At 52.6% G+C, this 16,995-nt stretch overlaps 3 protein-coding genes across 5 annotated transcripts in view; 2 read left to right on the top strand and 1 right to left on the bottom strand.

Moving 5' to 3' along the window:
• The window catches only part of FRMPD1 (FERM and PDZ domain containing 1), a 33,759-nt gene extending 28,924 nt beyond the window's left edge, over positions 1 to 4,835 (top strand). The window contains exon 16 of one of the 2 annotated variants that reach the window (XM_048930821.1): positions 696 to 4,835. In XM_048930821.1, the coding sequence (XP_048786778.1) occupies positions 696 to 2,947 (2,252 nt within the window). In that variant the 3' untranslated portion in view covers positions 2,948 to 4,835. The remainder of the gene's footprint in view (positions 1 to 695) is intronic. The other variant, XM_048930822.1, reaches the window with a different exon arrangement.
• Positions 4,836 to 4,937: 102 nt separating this feature from the next.
• Positions 4,938 to 11,443, bottom strand: TRMT10B (tRNA methyltransferase 10B). Its single transcript, XM_048930825.1, has 8 exons — positions 11,283 to 11,443; positions 11,106 to 11,214; positions 10,875 to 10,987; positions 10,645 to 10,797; positions 10,193 to 10,271; positions 9,318 to 9,385; positions 6,157 to 6,280; positions 4,938 to 5,581 (listed from the first exon to the last, which is right to left on the bottom strand). The coding sequence occupies exons 1-8, from the start codon at positions 11,406 to 11,408 to the stop codon at positions 5,418 to 5,420; spliced, it is 936 nt and encodes a 311-aa protein (XP_048786782.1). The 5' UTR covers positions 11,409 to 11,443; the 3' UTR covers positions 4,938 to 5,417.
• On the top strand, positions 11,435 to 16,916 carry LOC125686633 (uncharacterized). 2 transcript variants are annotated; one of them, XM_048930827.1, is made up of 5 exons: positions 11,435 to 11,554; positions 12,459 to 12,635; positions 13,686 to 13,785; positions 16,069 to 16,199; positions 16,578 to 16,916. In XM_048930827.1, the coding sequence occupies exons 1-5, from the start codon at positions 11,522 to 11,524 to the stop codon at positions 16,851 to 16,853; spliced, it is 717 nt and encodes a 238-aa protein (XP_048786784.1). In that variant the 5' UTR covers positions 11,435 to 11,521; the 3' UTR covers positions 16,854 to 16,916. The 2 variants fall into 2 exon arrangements, with proteins under 2 accessions (XP_048786784.1, XP_048786783.1); XM_048930826.1 differs by having other exon boundaries at positions 11,438 to 11,554; positions 12,456 to 12,635.
• Positions 16,917 to 16,995: the final 79 nt, after the last annotated feature.

The following is a 16,995-nucleotide window of genomic DNA, read 5'->3' on the forward strand; positions in this document are numbered from 1 at the left end:
TGGGACATCTTACTGCTCCGTGCACCCCAGAGATCAGAAATAGAGGAGGGGTCAGAGGCTTGCTCAGCTATATGGCTTGCTCCCTAGTAGTTGTGTTTTCTCATAAAAGTTAGGACTCCCACTTCTGAATTAACCACCTCTATCAGTGTTAAATGAATTTCAGAATTTGTTTTGTGTAGTTGTAACCATGTTGGCTTTTGAATTAATGCATGGTGACAGTATGGTGTTCAGGCACAAAACTGCATCCTCTGGATATTTTTATGATCTACATATCCAGGCTGGGAATTTCTGATAATGTTTCTATTCAATCTGCCCCTGTAAACAGTAGTTCCCCTAGCACATCACTTGTGTCACCAAACTTAACTAGAGAATTGCAGCTGTGTCTGCAGTCAGATCAAGTCACTCTGGCGAAATCAAAGGGAAAGATTACCCAGCTCCCTTTGTAGCTAATCCTGGACTTCAGTATTTGCAGCCATGAGTCAAAACTTTTTTTTGTTTCTTTCTGACACAGCTCATTCCAAGTTGGTACATGACCATAAGAGAGACTTTCCTTTGGCACTTGGGAGGCAGGCTCTGCTGCCAAATGCTCCTGTCTACGACTGCAGGACTTAAGAGCTTTTTGGCTGCTGGGAGAGATGTACATGTATTCTGCTGCCTGGGGTCATTTCCTGACTTACATGTTCTTTCCTTGCCAGCAGGCTGCCAGACAACATCCCAGGAGAATACAGAGGATAACTGCATCCTAAAGAAATCAAGATGTTACAGCTTGGGAGAAAACTCGATATCAAGGCAGACATCAGGAGAGAAATATGGAGAGGAGAAGCAGCTGATATATTCCAAGAGCCTGAGGAAGAGGAGATCTTTTCTGAAAACCAATTACACCTCACAGGTCACTTTCCCATTGGCTGTACCAGGCTCTCTGCAGAGCTGCTGCTCCTGGCCACCCACCCCGCCACTCCCTGCTCAGCCCCCAGATTCACCTTCTTTGGAGAAGGATGCAGAAATGGGAGCGTCTGCCCCCCAGGCCCAGAGAGACACTGCTGGCACAAACTCATCCTCCGGTGTGATGGAAATGGAGCCTGACACCATGGAAACAAAGTCAGTGACTGATTTGGTGGTTTCTTCCATTTCAGCTGTTCGCTTGCAAGGTGACCAGAGGGAGGAGAGTGCAGATGTTGCTGCACTCTGTCCTGCACATGCTGTACACCCAACTTCCTTGCTCCAAGAGGAAGCCGTGCACCTTTCCCAGGAACAGAGCAGTGCTATCAAGGAGAGCCCCACAGTGAAGGGGCCAAGTGACGAGGACTGTGCGCCCACCAAAAACCAGCTAGCCCAGGCAGCACTGGAAGGGGAGCGTGATGTGATGGAACCCAAGCACGAGGCTGGCAGGTTCCAGGGCCAAGAGATGGCCTGCTCTACTGATGAACGCACTCTGCCGCCTTCGTCTTGTAGTGCTTTTCCCCGTGGGGTGGCCAAGGAGCAAGATCTGCTTCCCACAGCTGGGAGGCAAGTGGCATGTGAGGAGCCTGTGCTGGCTCCGTGTGGTGAAGAAGGAAAAGCTAATCTCGATAGCTGTGCTGAAAGCCAGAGTGACAGTGCCTTGTCACAGGCAATAAGCAGACAAGCAATAAGCAAGGAGGCCTTAAAGAAAGTGCATGATAAAAACCACGTGGGTTTTCCAGATGCAAGGCAGCTGTTAGCAAATGGCAGCAGCAGTTCAGGGGTTATAGCTCACCTCTCCTGGCTCTCATTTCAGGTGAGGTCAGACGTAATACCGCCCAACCCATCTCAGAAGAGAGGGCACGACCCTCTAGAGCTTTTGGACTCTCAGGGGACCACTGTGTGCGTGGGGGATGATACTGTCAGAAAGGAGATGCAGACATCATCAGCTACACCAGCTCTTGAGAAAGAGTTGGAAAGCAAGCATGGGATGGTTGAAGGGGAGCCCAGAAAAGACACAGAAGACGTGGCTCATGAGCATTCCCAGCCTGTTCAGACTCCTTTTCTTAGAGAACAGTCTGCCACAGTGGGGAAAGACACTCTTCAAACCAGAGAGCTTTCCATCTCCTCAGACCCAGTTCCCTTGGGCTCATTGGGGAAAACAGAAGGAGACAATGGGGATTCAAATCACTCCTTCCTCTGCTTTAATCACAAAAAGGATGAGCAGGCTGCTGCCGGACCCATCCTGACCAGGTCTGCGGGATTTTCTGTGATGAAGACGACCTCGGCACAATTTGGGATGGACAAGTGCAGCTGTCAGCTGTCCTACGTCAGCTGTTTCCATAGGTCCAATGAAGACAGAAAGCAGGAAACCACCAATCCCACGTGCAGCATGTTTCTGCAGCCTGTCACTACTCCACCGTCCACCAGCTCTGGTAGTTACCCCATTGCCATTGCTTGGGACGGAGCGCTGGGCCCTGAAGTCCAAGCCCTCAGCCAACTGAAGGACCAGGCATGGACGAGCCCTGCAGATTTCCCAGGCTTCCTAGCCTACATTACAGAGCTCCAGGAAGTTGTGGGGAACCTCTCTGGGAACCAAGCAACCCACCTGCAAGACCGATGTGCAGAGCAAGGTGCTGAGAGCAAAGATGCCCTTGGCTCGGCCTCTCAGGTCCTGCTGTCCAGCTGCAAGGAGCTTCTGAAAACGGAGCGTCCGCTTGAAGAGCTGCAGGAGGTGTTGAGGGTGACGTTTGACCACCTTGTTCAGCTGGCAGTTGCCTGCTTCCAGGTGACACACTGCCAGCTATGCAGGCAGAGGCAGCAGGAGCTCAGGGCTGCGCTCGTGGATGTGGTGGGCACCTACCACCAGCTAGTGCAGGCTGTTCACCAGCAGCTTTGCAGGCAAGGCTGCCCAGACCTGGGTAGCACGCTCCTGACACGCCAGCACACAGCCCTTACTGCTGCCACATTTTGCCTCCTGCAGCAGTTCAGGGTCCCCCCGTTGTGACAGGGCAGTTGGCGAGTGCGGAGGAGCCTCCCCACGTTTCATTCATGTATCACTAGGCTCCCCCACATGAGACGTTTAACCCCCACAGCTCAGCAAATGGTCATGAAAGGACGCCTCCGTGTGTCAAGTGACTTCCACCAACAGCTGCCTAGTTCAGGGGTGGCCATGGGACAGAGCATGTGCCCCCCCAGCCTCGCTTTATCTAATATACACAAGCTCTGCATAATGTGCAAACTCACAGAGCACTTCATAGCTTATCTATGTAGCCTGGGATTTGTCCTTCAGCTCCCCAGCACCTTGCAGATAGCCAGCCAGATAAGTGTTGTCCTAGCCTCCTGTCACCTGGGGAGCACACCCCCCAGGCAGAGAGGTGACCAAGTGAGCTCTGAAGGAGAGTGAGATCAGAGTCAGTCTGGTCCACCAGAGAGAGCTGGGCTGTTCTGCCTACCCTCTGTGGTTGACCTGTGATGGAAACCACTTTGGGAAAAAGAATTATTCTGTTTCTCCTTGCAAATATAGAGAAGGTTGTCCCAGGCTGGGGATGCAGCACCATATCCTGTCCTCCTGATGTAGTTTCTGTGTGCCAGCCTTATCTATTTACAGTTGCTAATGCTGAAGAAAGTCCCTAATCAGCAGCCTCTCCCTTGCTAGCCTTGCCACAAAATAGCTACCTACCCATCCCTGTCTTCCAAAAAAGGGGATAAGTCTTGAAGACAGAAGTGCCAACTTTGCAGCTGTTGACATAACCCATTATGCCAGCCTCCCTTGAAGGCACGCCGCTTTTCCTGACCTTCTCATCAATAGCTGCACAAAGTGCTAGGTATGCCTAGCTAGATATGAGCTATTAGCCCTTAAACCTATCCTAATTGAGCACCTCTAGTGAATGTGTGCTATCCAGTGCACATCCTCAGCAATCTGGTGGTAAAGAGGGTTGCAGCATGTCCCTGACTGCTGGTGCCTGACCCGGGGACTTGTTTGGGAAGGGTGATGCTTGCAGGTCAGTCCCTGCACTGTGTGCTTGGGATGGAGGGCTCTGCCCAAGCAGCAGGCAGCTTCCCAGCCTCCTTGTTCCAGGCTCTGGTAAAGAATGTTCCCCACATGCAGCAGTGAAAGACGGAGGCAGCTGAGGAGGGGTGGGGGGCAGTGGTGGTGTGCTGGATGGGTGCTCTAGCAGCACTAAGAGACCCCAAACCAGGGAGATCGTAGAATCACAGAACGGCTTGAGTTGGAGGGGACCTTAAAGCCCACTCAGTTGCAGTCCCCTGCTGTGGGCTGAGGCTGTGCAGCATGCTGTCCAGCCTGGCCTTGGGCACTGGGATGGAACATCACAGCTGCTCTGCCTAACCATGGGCAGCCTGCTGTCCAGGCTCCAAAGGCCGAAGTGTTTTCAGCCACATGGCATGGTAGGTGAACAGTTCACCCAAGGAGGATTTCCTGACACTTCATCACTTGCAGATGGTTTCAGCTAGTATATGGTGTTGCCCTGCAAACTGAGGGGCTGAATCAGGAAGTTAAAATCTTACACTGGAGCCAAAATGCTCCCCTTGCTGTCCCGGCAGAGCTGCAGTGACATCTAACTACCTACTAACAGCTGATGAGCATGGAACACAAACACAAGGAGGAAGCCCATAGCAAATAGCAAAGCAACAGGCACCTGCAAACACAACTGCAGCCTCTAGGGGAGGAACCACCTTCTGACAGTATGTCTCATGAATACCAAATTCCTGGTGGTGTCAAAGGCCCTTGCTGTGAAGGAGAGATGAAGATGGAAGCAAAGGTGACAGGAATTTACCTGCAAAGCCCTCTAACTCCTTCTTGGACAGTCACTGACAGTAGGTGTGGCTTTTCTGTGTACTTGTAGGATTTTTTAACTGACAGTGGCTGAAGTAACGTTCTTTTATGTGCATCAGAAGTGTTCTCTGCTCAGGCCATAGCGAGTTGGTATGTGGCTATGGGCAAGAAAGACATCAGTTGCTGTAAGGAGGCAATAGAAATTTAAATACTTTATTTTAGATAGATTGTGACCAGCATGCACAAGATTCACTACAGCCTTCAGCAGCACAGCAACACACCAAGTCTTCAATACAAGTAGGAAGAAAATATGATGCACCTGGGCACTGTTTCTCTACTAATTTTGGATTGCTTCCCATTCTGTGCTCAGTTAGAATAGTACTGTCCTTTTCCATGGGAAGGACTGTTATTAACTGCTGTGCTCTATGATTCTTCCTATTTAATCCTGTTAAAAAAAAAAAAAATCCTACCAACTCTGTTGATCTCAGGGCTCAGCTGGCTTCTGTTTTCTGTTCAAGGTGCAAAGTCATTTCCAGCACTGTGCTGCTGAGGCAGAATCTGTCACTCTTGCCAAGGTCCGTACGTAAGTAAATTTAGGCAGAGCTGTTTTCTCTGCACACATTCACACCGGTGCCTCTGCTTGAAATATGCAGTTTGCTACTCTTGCTTGCACAGCTCCTTAACTTTCAGGAAATAAAGAGTTTTCTTGTGCGTTGTCATGCTGAGGTATTTTCACTGATTTCTCTCCATCTGGAAGCACGTAGCCTTTTCCAGAAGAAACTCCAGCTTTCAAAGCATCTGGCCAACTTTGGGTTTTGTAGTAAGTCGATAAGACATCAAAGACTGTTGGGAACAAGAAGATGTACCGTGCTCTCATACTGTTACAAAGGCAAGCTGTAATAATCCTCCCCTAGCTGGGAAATATCAGGCGATGCCAGAGTAAAGTAGTGTGGAGCTTTTCTCATGAACGAACGTGTGAAGTAGCTTATCTGAGAGAAGATAATGTGTTTTAATGATGACTCTGTGAAGCTGACTGGGGAAAGCAGAGGCTTTCTCAACCAAGCAAGCTGCCTCCAGTTACCCTGCTGGGTGCCATGCCTTGCTTTGATTCAGATTGACACAGGCCTGTCTTCCCTTGCCTGGAACCTTAAGCGACTTCTAGTAACAGCACACTCCTTGCACTGTTAGTTGTTCTGTGCAAAGCTGGCATGGTGTAGCCCTGCTCCTCTCAGAAAAGGCCAGTATAGTAAAACAAGACTTTTAACACGGCAGTAGCAGGCACAAGGCCTCAGAAAACAAGTGCCTGCTATCACAGTTTCCCCCACTACTCATTATCGTGCTTCCATTACTGATGACTCTTCAGGATGCAATAGCCTCAGCCACCCGGGAAGCAGGCAGGACACAGCTCAGCCCCTCACCTTGATTAATTGCCAGTGTCTCCGAGTAGTAGTTCTTGGTGTTCGTGGATTTTACCATATACTCACGAATTGGGAGGCGGGCTGTTTGCAGGGACTGCTCTCGTGCCCTTTGCAGGGTCAGGTTCTGCAAAGGAAGCAAGGGCAAGTTACACAACAGGCACATCAGAATCATAGAATCACCAAGGCTGGAAAAGACCTCCAGAATCATTCAGTACAACAGTTCGCCTATCACCAATATTTCCCACTAACCCTCACTACAACATCTAAACATTTCTTGAATACTTCTGGGGACGGTGATGCCATCACCACCCTGGGCAGCTCATTCCAGTGCCTGACTGCTCTCCTGGAGAATTATTTCCTAATGTCCAACCTGCACCTCCACTGGTGCAACTTCAGGCCATCACCTCTCATCTTATCACTAGTTCCACAGGAATAGAGGCTAACCCCCACTCACCACAACCTCCCTTCAGGAAGCTGTAAAGAGTGATCAAGTCTCCCCTGAGCCTCCTCTTCTCCAGACTGAACAATCCCAGCTCCCTCAGCTGCTCCCCATAAGACCCCTCACATCTCCATTGCCCTTCTCTGGCCAAGCTCCAGGGCCTCAAGGTCCTTCTTGCAGTGAGGGGCCCAACACTGAACACAGCACTTGAGCTGGGGCCTCGATAGGGCTAAGTACAGGGGGCTGATCCCTCCTGCTCCTGCTGGTTGCACTACTTCTAGTACAAGCCAGGATGTCATTGGCCTTCTTGACCACCTGGGCACACTGCTGGCTCATGTTCAGCTGAATGCCAGCTAAAGTACGCAGATCATTCTCCTCTGTGCAGCTTGCCAGCCGCTTTGCCCCAAGCCTGTAGCACTGGGCTTGTTGTGGCCAAAGCACAGATCCTGGCATTTGGTCTTGTTGAATTTCACCCCACTGGCCTCATCCCAGTGATCCACCCTGTCCAGATCCCTCTGGAGGGCCTGCCTGCCCCCAAGCAGATCAACACTTCCTTGCAGCTGGGTGTTACCTGCAAACTGAGGATGAACTCAGTGCCCTCATCCAGGCCACCGCTAAAGGTGCTGAGCAGGCCCCAGTACAGCCCCTGGGGAACACCACTGGTCACAGGACACTGGATGGTGCTCCATTCACCACCACTCTCTGCGCCCAGCCCTACAGCCAGCTCCTTACCCAGCCATGAGTGCACCTGTCCGAGCCACGAGCTGCCAGCTTCTGCAGGAGAATGCTGTGGGAGACAGTGCCAAAGGCTTTGCTGTCGTCTATGCAGACCCCTCACCCACCAGGTGGGCCGCTTGATTGTAGGAGATCGGGTTGGCCAAGAAGGATCTGCCTTTCATGAGCCCATGCTGGCTGGGCCTGACCCCCTGGTCATCCCACACACACTGTGTGATCTCCCTCAAGACAATCTCCTCCATAACCTTCCCTGGCACTGAGGTCAGGCCTGTAGTTCCCTGTATCCACCTCATGACCCTTCCTGTAGATGGGAGTCACACTGGCAAGCCTCCAACCCTCTGGGACCTCTCCAGCTGACTGGCAGATGATGGAAAGTAGCACGGCAATCACCTCCACTGGCTCCCTCAGCACCCCTGGGTGGATCCCATCCGGCCCCATGGACTTGTGGCAGTCCAGGTGGAGTAGGAGGTCACTGTTTCCTCCCAAACTGTGGGGGTTTGCTCTGCACACCATCCAAGACTTCCAGGACAGGGGGTAGAGTACCCCAAGGATAATGGACAGATGCAAAGGCACTGAGAACCTCAGCCTCTTCCTTATCCTCAGCGCTCACATTCCCCTCCACACCCAGTAAAGGATGGAGATTCTCCTTGGTCCTCCTCTTACTGTTAACATACTTGCAAAAAAAAGATTTTCGTTCTCTTTTATCCCAATGGCCAAGTTGAGTTCAAGCTGAGCTTCTGCCTTTCTGATTTTCTCCCTGCACATCCTAACAACTTCTCTGTACTCTCCGCAAGTTGTCCATCCATTCCTTCTTCCACAGGAGGAAGATTCTTTTTCTCCTGGAGCCTCAGGAAAAACTCCCTGTTCATCCACACCTGTCTTCCCTGCCAGCTCGTCTCTCAGCACAGCAGGACAGCCTGCTCCTTTAAAGACTTTGTCCTTGAGGAGCTTTCAGCCTTCCTGGACCCCTCTATCCTCCAGGGCTGAATCCAATGAACTCTCCCTATAATGTCCTGAACATTCAAGTCTGCCCTCCCGAAGTCCAAGGCAGCAGTTCTGCTGTCCCCTCTCTTGGCTCCACCATCAGTAACTCTACCATTTCATGGTCACCTTAACCTTAACCCTCCCTCTGTCCAAGACAGCTCCTGACCTCCACATCTCCCCGCCAGTCCTTTGTTTCTGAATAGCAGGTCTAGTGGGACATCTCTGGTAGGCTCTCTCACCAGCTTCAAAAGGAAGCTATCATCTCCCACACACTCTAGAAACCTCCCAGACAGCTTCTTCCACATTGTGTTGTATTTCCAGCATGTACCAGGGAAGGTGAAGTCCCCCATGAGAACAAGGGCTGGCGACCACGCAACTTCTGTCAGCCATCTGCAGAACGCCTCAAGCCTCTTCATGCTGGTTAGGTGGTCAGTAACAGACCCCCACCAGGATGTCTGCCTTGTTGGCCCTTCCCTTGATCCTTACCCACTGGGACTCAATCCTACCATCTCCAGCCCCCAGCTCAACATCAAAGAGCTCTCCAACACAGAGAGCCACACCGCTGCCCCCACCCTTCCTTGCCTGTCCCTTCTGAAGAGCTTACAGCCATTCACTGCAGCACTCCAGTTGTGGGAGTGATCTCACCCTGTTTCTGTAATGGCAACTAAATCATAGTTTGCCTGCCACAGAATGGCCTCCAGCTCCTCCTGTCTGTTGCCCATGATGATGTGCTGGTGTAGATGCAAATCCATAGCATGCACATCACTTGTGGAACATGCAGCTGTGAGCCTGGAAACTGTAGGAGGGTTGATTTCACCAGACCATTCTGGCCTCAGCCTGGTGCTGGAGCCAAGCAGAACCTTGGGGTTCTGTGGGAAAATGGATAGTGACACAACAGCAATGGTTCCAAGCAGCAACTGTGACTGCTGCCACTCGGATGTCTCTGCTCTCAGTCAAGAGTGAGGCAGACCAGACCTTCAGGTTTCAACAGCTTTCAACCCACCTTATGTATACTTTCATCCACCAGGCCTCCAAGGACGTACACTTTTTTGGGATCAATATCTTCAAGGACTAGAAGAAGATAAGCACATGCTCTTGCAACAGTAAAATCATGCACTGCACCATACTTCAGGAAAGGCCCATCTTACACAGGGAAGCCCAAGCCGCCGTCACCCTTCACCCTGCCTGCAGGAAGCTGAGGCTTCTAAGGCAGCAGCATCTGCCTGAATCTGCTGGCAGTGTGACAAGGCAAGAGCAGATGTGGGCTGGAAGCAGAGTGCAGATGCAGCTCTAGAGGCAATGCACTGCTCCTTTCATCGTTGTCCTGGTGAGTGCAATCCTAACCTGCCCCACAGACCCTCCCCACCGCCAAGGTCACCTGTGGAAACCTCCCCCCACCTCTGCCAGATCCTTATCAGAGCTGACCCTTAAACCAAGAAAAGGATCAGTGTCCCCACAAACACGTGGCCAGGTTAAAAATGGAGAAAAAGGAGAAAGTCGATTACAGCAGCAAATGAACCAATAAAAGGAGTGGCGCAGACATCACATCATTTCAAAGAAAGATGCCCTTCACACCACGTACACAACCACCACATCTCCACTTCTCTGCCGGCAGGATAACAATCTGCAGGCATCTAGAGAGTTTTTGCATTGTGTTTGCTGCAGATGGATGCAGCCCTCACACAAAACCTCATTTCTTCCCAGAACAGACTGATGCAGGAGTACGCTGAGCACCAGGTCTAAGAGAAGCCTTCCTCGGGTAGTGAGAGAAAGGGAATGATTGGAACTGAACCACGTTGATGCATGAGAAACTCCTAAAAATAACGTCTAGAGGATCAATCTTTGCCTCCATTCCCTTTAGGCAAGTGAAACACTTACCGTTCTCAGAGTCAGGAGTGAGATAAACAATTGCATCCAAAGGGAACAGATCCAGGTAGCTTTCTTGAGTCGTATCCATCTGGAAAACACAGCACAGTGAGAAAAGCCCATGAGCCACAGTCCATCTGCCACCCGCCCCTGCCCAGACAGAAGCACTCCAGAACCAACAGCACTGATTTGGGTGTTCATTGCCTACAGCTAAAGGCAGAACAGTGGAACTGAGATGCCTTTTTTTTTTTTTTTTTTTTTCATTGAGAATAAATAGCTTAAGAACCATTAAATTCTCTCCTCGTGAAAATCTCTAGAAGTGCTTTTAGGTAGTTATGGCGTATCTTTCTCCTTTTAAACAAGACTGCAATACCTGAGAGACTCAGGAACCTTGCAGCCATTAAGACTGGAGAAGAGCCGTCGCCGAGCCCCCGTCAGCCCCCCCGCCGTGCCAGCGCCCTTACCAGGTATCCGGAGAAGCCGTCGTTCATGCGGAGGCACTCGCGGTGGATGGGCGACCCCGGCACCAACTCGGTCAGGCAGAGCCAGAAGGGCCGCTCGGCCCGCCTGTTAGCGCCGTACAGCCGGCGGATCTGCGCTGCCAGCCGGCTCGTCTCCTTCCGACAGAGCGGAGCGCCGCGTCACGGCAGCCCCGGGGCGCAGCGGGGCTTCCCAGCGGCGGGCCGGCACTTACCTTGGGCGTCATGCGGTCGGCCACGCCGAGATCCACGCACAGCCGCGGGCCCGCCGCGCGGGCATCCAGGAGCCGCTCCTCCGCCAGGGCCCTGCCACGCTGCCGGGCGGCTCCTGCGGGGCACAATGCGGAGGGCAGCCCGGCCCTGCCCTGCTCGGCCCTGCCCCGCCCTGCTCGGCCCTGCCCCGCCCGACCCTGCCCGGCCCGGCTTCGCACCCCGCGCCAGCCCACCTCGGCCCTCGGGTCGCCGCGCTCTGTTCCTCTCCCGCTCCTGCGGCCGCCGCCGCCGCCGCGCCGCCAACACGCGCTCCCAACGCCTCCGCTTCCGCAGGACGTTCCTCTGCAGGGCGGCACGGTCAGGCTCGGGGACGCCGCCGCGGCCCCCGCTCCGCTCCGCCCCGCACGCACCGAGCACGGAGCCTCGCCGGACCCCGTCGGCCCGAGCCGCAGCAGCGCGAGCGCCCCGCGCGCCGCCTCCATCTCCGCTTCCAGGTCCACCGGCGCGGCTTCGGCTGCCGCGCTACCGCCCTCCATCGCCGCCGCGGGGCGGGACGGGGCAGGACGGGGCAGGACGGGGCGGGGCCGGCTCGGCTCGGCCTCCCGGTTCGGCCCCCAGCTGCGCTCCGCGGCGGCGACGGAGGACAGCCATGAGCGGCTCCCGGCTGCTGCGCGGCCTGCCCGTGAGTACGGGAACCGACCAACTGACAGACCGACCGACCGACCCCGCCGCGGGGCCGTTTCCTCCCTGTGTCCCGTGGCCGTGCTTTGTGTGTGTATGTGTGCAGCTGTGGGCCGCCTCCCGCAGGCTGTGCTGCAAAGCCCCGGCACTGCTCGGTGCGCAGGAAAAGCCCTCCGGCCCCGCGCCGTCGCCCCCGCCGTGCTTTGGTTCGGCTGTATTGCCTTCCTGCTTAGTGCTTTCATGCTGGTCGGTTCTCCCGTGCTGCGGTCCCTTGTGCGCACGGACGCTGACCTCGCTCCGCTCTTCGGTTCTCCCCGTTACTCATTGACGCTGTGGCAGGACACGGACGTTTCTGGAACGGCCCTGGGCTGGCAACGGCAGGAGGCAGCTCGTGTGAGCACCGAGCCTTTCTTCCCCATGGCTTCGGTGTGACAGTGGTATTTGCTTTACTTCGGTGGCCCGAATCTGGAGCCGCTTCCCCTCCTGCAGGAGGGAGACCAGCTTTCTTAGAGTGAGATGTATCAGAGAAGAAAAAAAAATAATCCTGAATCCTGTAGTGCTGTCAGCCACCTCAGAAGGAAAATTTCTCAGGGTTCAGGTTCAGTGGTGGTGCAGAACAAAGGCCCGCAATCAGCCAGGACTGCATGCAGCCCAGTCCACCCTCTGACATGGGCATGCAGGAAGGCGAGGCTCATGCAGGCCCGGTGTCTGCCCCGTAGCACAGTGCTAGGCCAGAAGCAAGGCTGGGTTTTCTTTCCTGTGTGCCAGCTGCCCTGCCAGCAGAGCACAGAGGGATGCGGGCGCCTGCAAGTCCTGCCACAGCACCTGAGAAACAGTCTTCCCCAACCCCCAGGATGATGGATGTCCTTCCGCATAACAGACTTTCCCCCCTCCTCTCACAGCAGCATCTTCCTTTCCTGGCCTCCGGGGGACTCCTGAGAAGGCCCCCCGTGGCTGCCCAGCGCCATGCGTACAGCACCAAGGATGACAGCTCTGTCAGACCTATTGGGCGATACCCAGTGCCAAATAAGAAGGACATGCCGTATGATATCGTGGAGCTCATGGAGGAAGTGGAAGTGAAGGTAAATGCTCTCGTGCAAAAATTTTGTCAGTGGCAGACATCCACTGACATACGTTGTCAGAGACCAGTGCTGGGCCACTTAGATACTTAGATGTCTTAGCTTTGTTGCATTGCAGCAATCTCAGGGAAGTTTGCATATGAGCAAAAGACAAATACAGTGTAGTGAGGAAGAGTGAGCACTGATTTCAGATGCAGTGAAGGTTCAGAACAGAGCAGTGGAGGGGATCAAATCAGCACAGAAGCCTTGGGATTCCAAACAGTGCTGCCAAGAGGTTCCTAGACAAACCATTGAGCCATGGATTAAAGGGAAGGAGCCTCCCCATAGTTAATTAATAACTAGCACAGGTGTGAGGCAGGAAGAATGTACTGGCTCTTGTTCGTGAGAGGAGACTGCTGGAGGAGTCTGTTGCACTTGAGCTAGGCTGTCTTTTCAGAACACCTTCCAAACAGCAGCATATAGGCTGGCAGGGCCTGCAGACAAATGGAGTAATCACAACAAAAGTGGAATTTGCAGAATTGTAGTGGAATCTCGCATGCCTGGCCATCAGGGTGACTGAAATCCTGCACTGAGTGCAACAGCACTGTGCCAGCACACACCTTCAGGGTGTGCTTGTACCTCAGACAGCATGCTGTTTGGCTTGGGTTGACTGTCTCACATCCCGTAAACGTGAAAGGAAGAGGAGAGCTCCAGGAACTGTTAGGCAAAGGGTCATAGCAGCTGTTGTGCAGAGTTGGAGCAGATTACAATCTTTTGGTTTGGAAAGGATTTTGTCATGATGCCTGAGGGCTGTATGACTGCGGTCATTGCTGGCATGGCTGAAGTGATCAGGGCTGCAAGAAACTGCAGCAGTGCTTAATTAAGGACAATATTATTGCATGATTTTTAGTCATGTGTACAAATAGGCTCAAAGCCCAAGGAGACTGGGTCTGTGGAGATTCCCTAGGACTGCAGTGCAAACTACTTGTTCTCTAAGCCTAATGTGTGAATGTGGCCTGCTGTGCTCCATGTTAAGTTGCAACTCTTGACTGGTTTCTCCTTCTCCTTGAACAGACTGGATTTCTGCCCAACGTGTTCAAAGCCATGTCTCACCGACCTGCTGAATTCAGAGCTTTTTTTGCTTATTACAATGTCATCATGAACAAAGAGACAGGTAAACCATATACAATCACCCCAAAATTGCCCTTTCCTCTATAGATGTAAAAAATGCTGGAACCAACTTCTCTGACATTCTCAGGTTTATTTCCTCACCATTGCTTATCCCAGCTCACAGCTCATAGTTAAGAAGCAGCCTGTGAGAATAGCTGAGCTACCTCATGACACTGTGCTCTGCGTCATAACAAAGGAAGGACAGGCTGCTTCCTGAGGGAAAGTGGGTCAGGAGCTGAGGGCAGGCACAGGCATCAGGAATGATGCTGCAGTTTCACACCGCTTGAGCAAAGTGAGCACAGTAGGTCTGCCAGTGGTGAGCATGCTCTGCCAACAGTCCAGATTTCCTAGGTAAGGTCTAGTGTCTGGTCCAGGATCCATATCAGCATGGTTACACAGCCAGGCACTGCAGCCATATAGCTTGGACTAAGGCCCTAACACAGAGACAGCTCCCTGGGGGAGGGGAGGTGTTCCAAAGCTATTGCTCAGGCTTCCTCCAGCTCTTTCTTCATGATAAACCTTACCTGTGAGCTCGCCATGAGCCAGATGCAAAAGTCGCTAGAGGGTATGCTTGCTGGGCCCTGACAGGCTCTGCTGTGGATATGATTCCAAATGCAGGTAGTTCTCCATATCCTGCAGACACAGAAAGAAGACTGTTCTGCTTTCATATACATGGACATCTGTACAGCAGGTCTTTAGCAACTGATGGAACTGGGGATGTTCAGTCTGGGGAGGAGCAAGCTGAGGGGAGATCTTATTGCTCTCTTCCAGCATCTGAAATGTACTTACTGCAGAGCAGAGTTAGTCTCTTCTTACTAGTGACAGGTGAAATGGCCTCAAGTTGCACCAGGGAAGTTTAGGTTGGATATGAGGAGATACTAATTTACAGAAAGGGTTGGTAAGCACTGGAATGGGCTTGGTGCTTGAGTCACCATCCCTGGATGTGTTTAAAATCCATTTGGATGTGGTGCTCAGGGACATGATTTAGCAGAGGGTTGTTAGGGTAGGATGGTTGGGTTGTGGTTGGACTGGATAATCTCGAAGGTCTTTTCCAACCTGAGCAATTCTATCATTCTGTGATTCAGGTGGCCTCCAGGCGTTCCTTGAGTATGGAAGGGAGGGAGGTTGCAGCAGTGCATCTGGGGAAGGCTTCATGCAGGGAACGCTGCACAGTGTTCGAGCCTTTCAGAAAACAGTTGAGGACTGCTTGTTCCTCCCTCCTGCTTCCTGTGCTGTGGGGCACTGAGCAGCTGGTTCTCATTGCTTGTGTTGTAAGGGTCTTACATCACTAAGATCTGCGTTCTGTAAAACAAGCTGCTGAGCAGACTGCTCCTTAGCCTTAAAGTAGATGGGAGCTTGCAGGGAGAGTCCTTGTGGGCAGCAAAGTGCAACTTTATGTTTCTCTCACTGTGATATGCAGTTTATGCATGGTTTCTGCTCTGCTTGCACTGCTGAAGTGAAGCCCAAGCTATACAAGGGTCTTTTTTCTGCTCTCATTCCTGTGCTGCTTTTTGATTGACTCTGGAGAGTCACATGGAACTACCTGGCATCACACCCTTTTCAGCACTTACCCTGAATTATCAGAAGTTGCCACTTTCTATAACTGAACTGTGTCAGAGCAGGAAGTTCTCTTCCCCTAAAAGGTTTTAGTAGTACTTTTCACTGTCCTGGAAGATACTTGTCCTGTGCAAATATTTGTCCTTCAGTGTGAACTCCGGTTTCAAGAAATACTGTTTCTAATGATCTGATAAAAAGGCAGAGTATAAGAGCTGACATCGAGGTAAGTTCCTCAGGTGCTGTGGACAGTCTTGTTGTGAAGCTGTTTGTGAAAATGATTAGTACTGATTCCAAGTATAACAAAGCACAGCCATCTTCTCCAGAGATTCTTTGGAGAATCACTGAAAAAGTTGTGTTTCATCTGTGTGGTGGTCACTAGAAGTTCTCAGAGGCACAGTCCTACGGTACCTCATTGCTCCTCTGTGCTTCCTTCTCTGCCTTCAAAAGCTGCAGCATTTTCTTGCTTGAAACGTGATTTTAGAACACTGCAGTAGAGTTATTATTACCCCAATGTGTTCCTTATCCTAATGAGATGCCTCCCAAACAGTGATCCAAGTTAACTGATTCTCTGGATCTGTGGTTGAAGTCTCCTCGTGTGCTTTAAGGAACTCTGGCCATAGTGCCTGCTGCCTGTCCCCAGAGACCTGTCTTCCGTGTTGCCCCAGCAGTACTTGCTGCCATGGATGTTTTTGCTAACAGAGTGAGCTTAAATCCTTTTCTGTCCCTGTAGGGCGACTCAGCAAAGCGGACAAGGAGCTCATCATTGTGGCCACAAGTGCTGTGAACAGATGTCCCTACTGCGTGGTCGCACACGGGGCGCTTCATCGGATATATTCCAAGCAGCCGACGCTGGCTGACCAGGTCAGTGGAGCACTGTTCTTTTGGGGAGTAGGTGTGATGTTCTCAAACGTATCTCTCCTCGCCTCAAGCTGTGACCATTAAGTCTGTGTGGTTCCCAGCGAGAGCAGAGAGAATCACAGCGTCACAGAATTATTAGGGTCGGAAAAGGCCACTACGATCACGGAGTCCAGCTGCCAGCCCGTCCCCACCATCCGTCAGTGCCGCAGTTCCTGAGCACGTCTGGGGACGGTGCCGACTCCAGCACGTCCTGGGATCGTTGACCGCTGACCGCTCCTTCGGAAAAGAAATTCTCCCCGATGCCCACAGAGGGACTGATGCTGGCATGCCGCCATCGCAGCACCGCATTCTCCCATTTCACTGTGCTCTGCCTCCTCTCAGGTCGTGGTCAACTGGGAGCTGGCGGACCTGAGCAGCCGGGACCTGGCGATGTTGGAGTTCGCCCTCGCAGTCTGCCGTGCAGAGAACATCACGGAGGAGCACTTCCAGAAGCTGGAAGCGCACGGATTTGACCGCGAAGATGCGTGGGACATCGCCACCATCGCCGCCTTTTTTGCCATGTCCAATCGCATCGCCCATTTTGTCGATTTGCGCCCCAACAAGGAGTTCTACAACATGGGCCGGACGCCCCGCGAGGCGGGCAGGGACGGCGCCTGAGGCTGCCTTGCGGCACGGTTCCGTCGCGTTGTTTCGAACGTATATAAAAGCAACGAATGCCGATGGCGGCCGCGAGTCTCGCTTCTTCGCTTCTCTTCAGCACCAGCGCGCGGAGCGGCGCCCCGGCCCGCTCGGGGTGACC

Source organism: Lagopus muta, chromosome Z, assembly GCF_023343835.1.
Source record: "Lagopus muta isolate bLagMut1 chromosome Z, bLagMut1 primary, whole genome shotgun sequence".
In the NCBI taxonomy this organism is placed as follows: Eukaryota; Metazoa; Chordata; class Aves; order Galliformes; family Phasianidae; genus Lagopus; species Lagopus muta.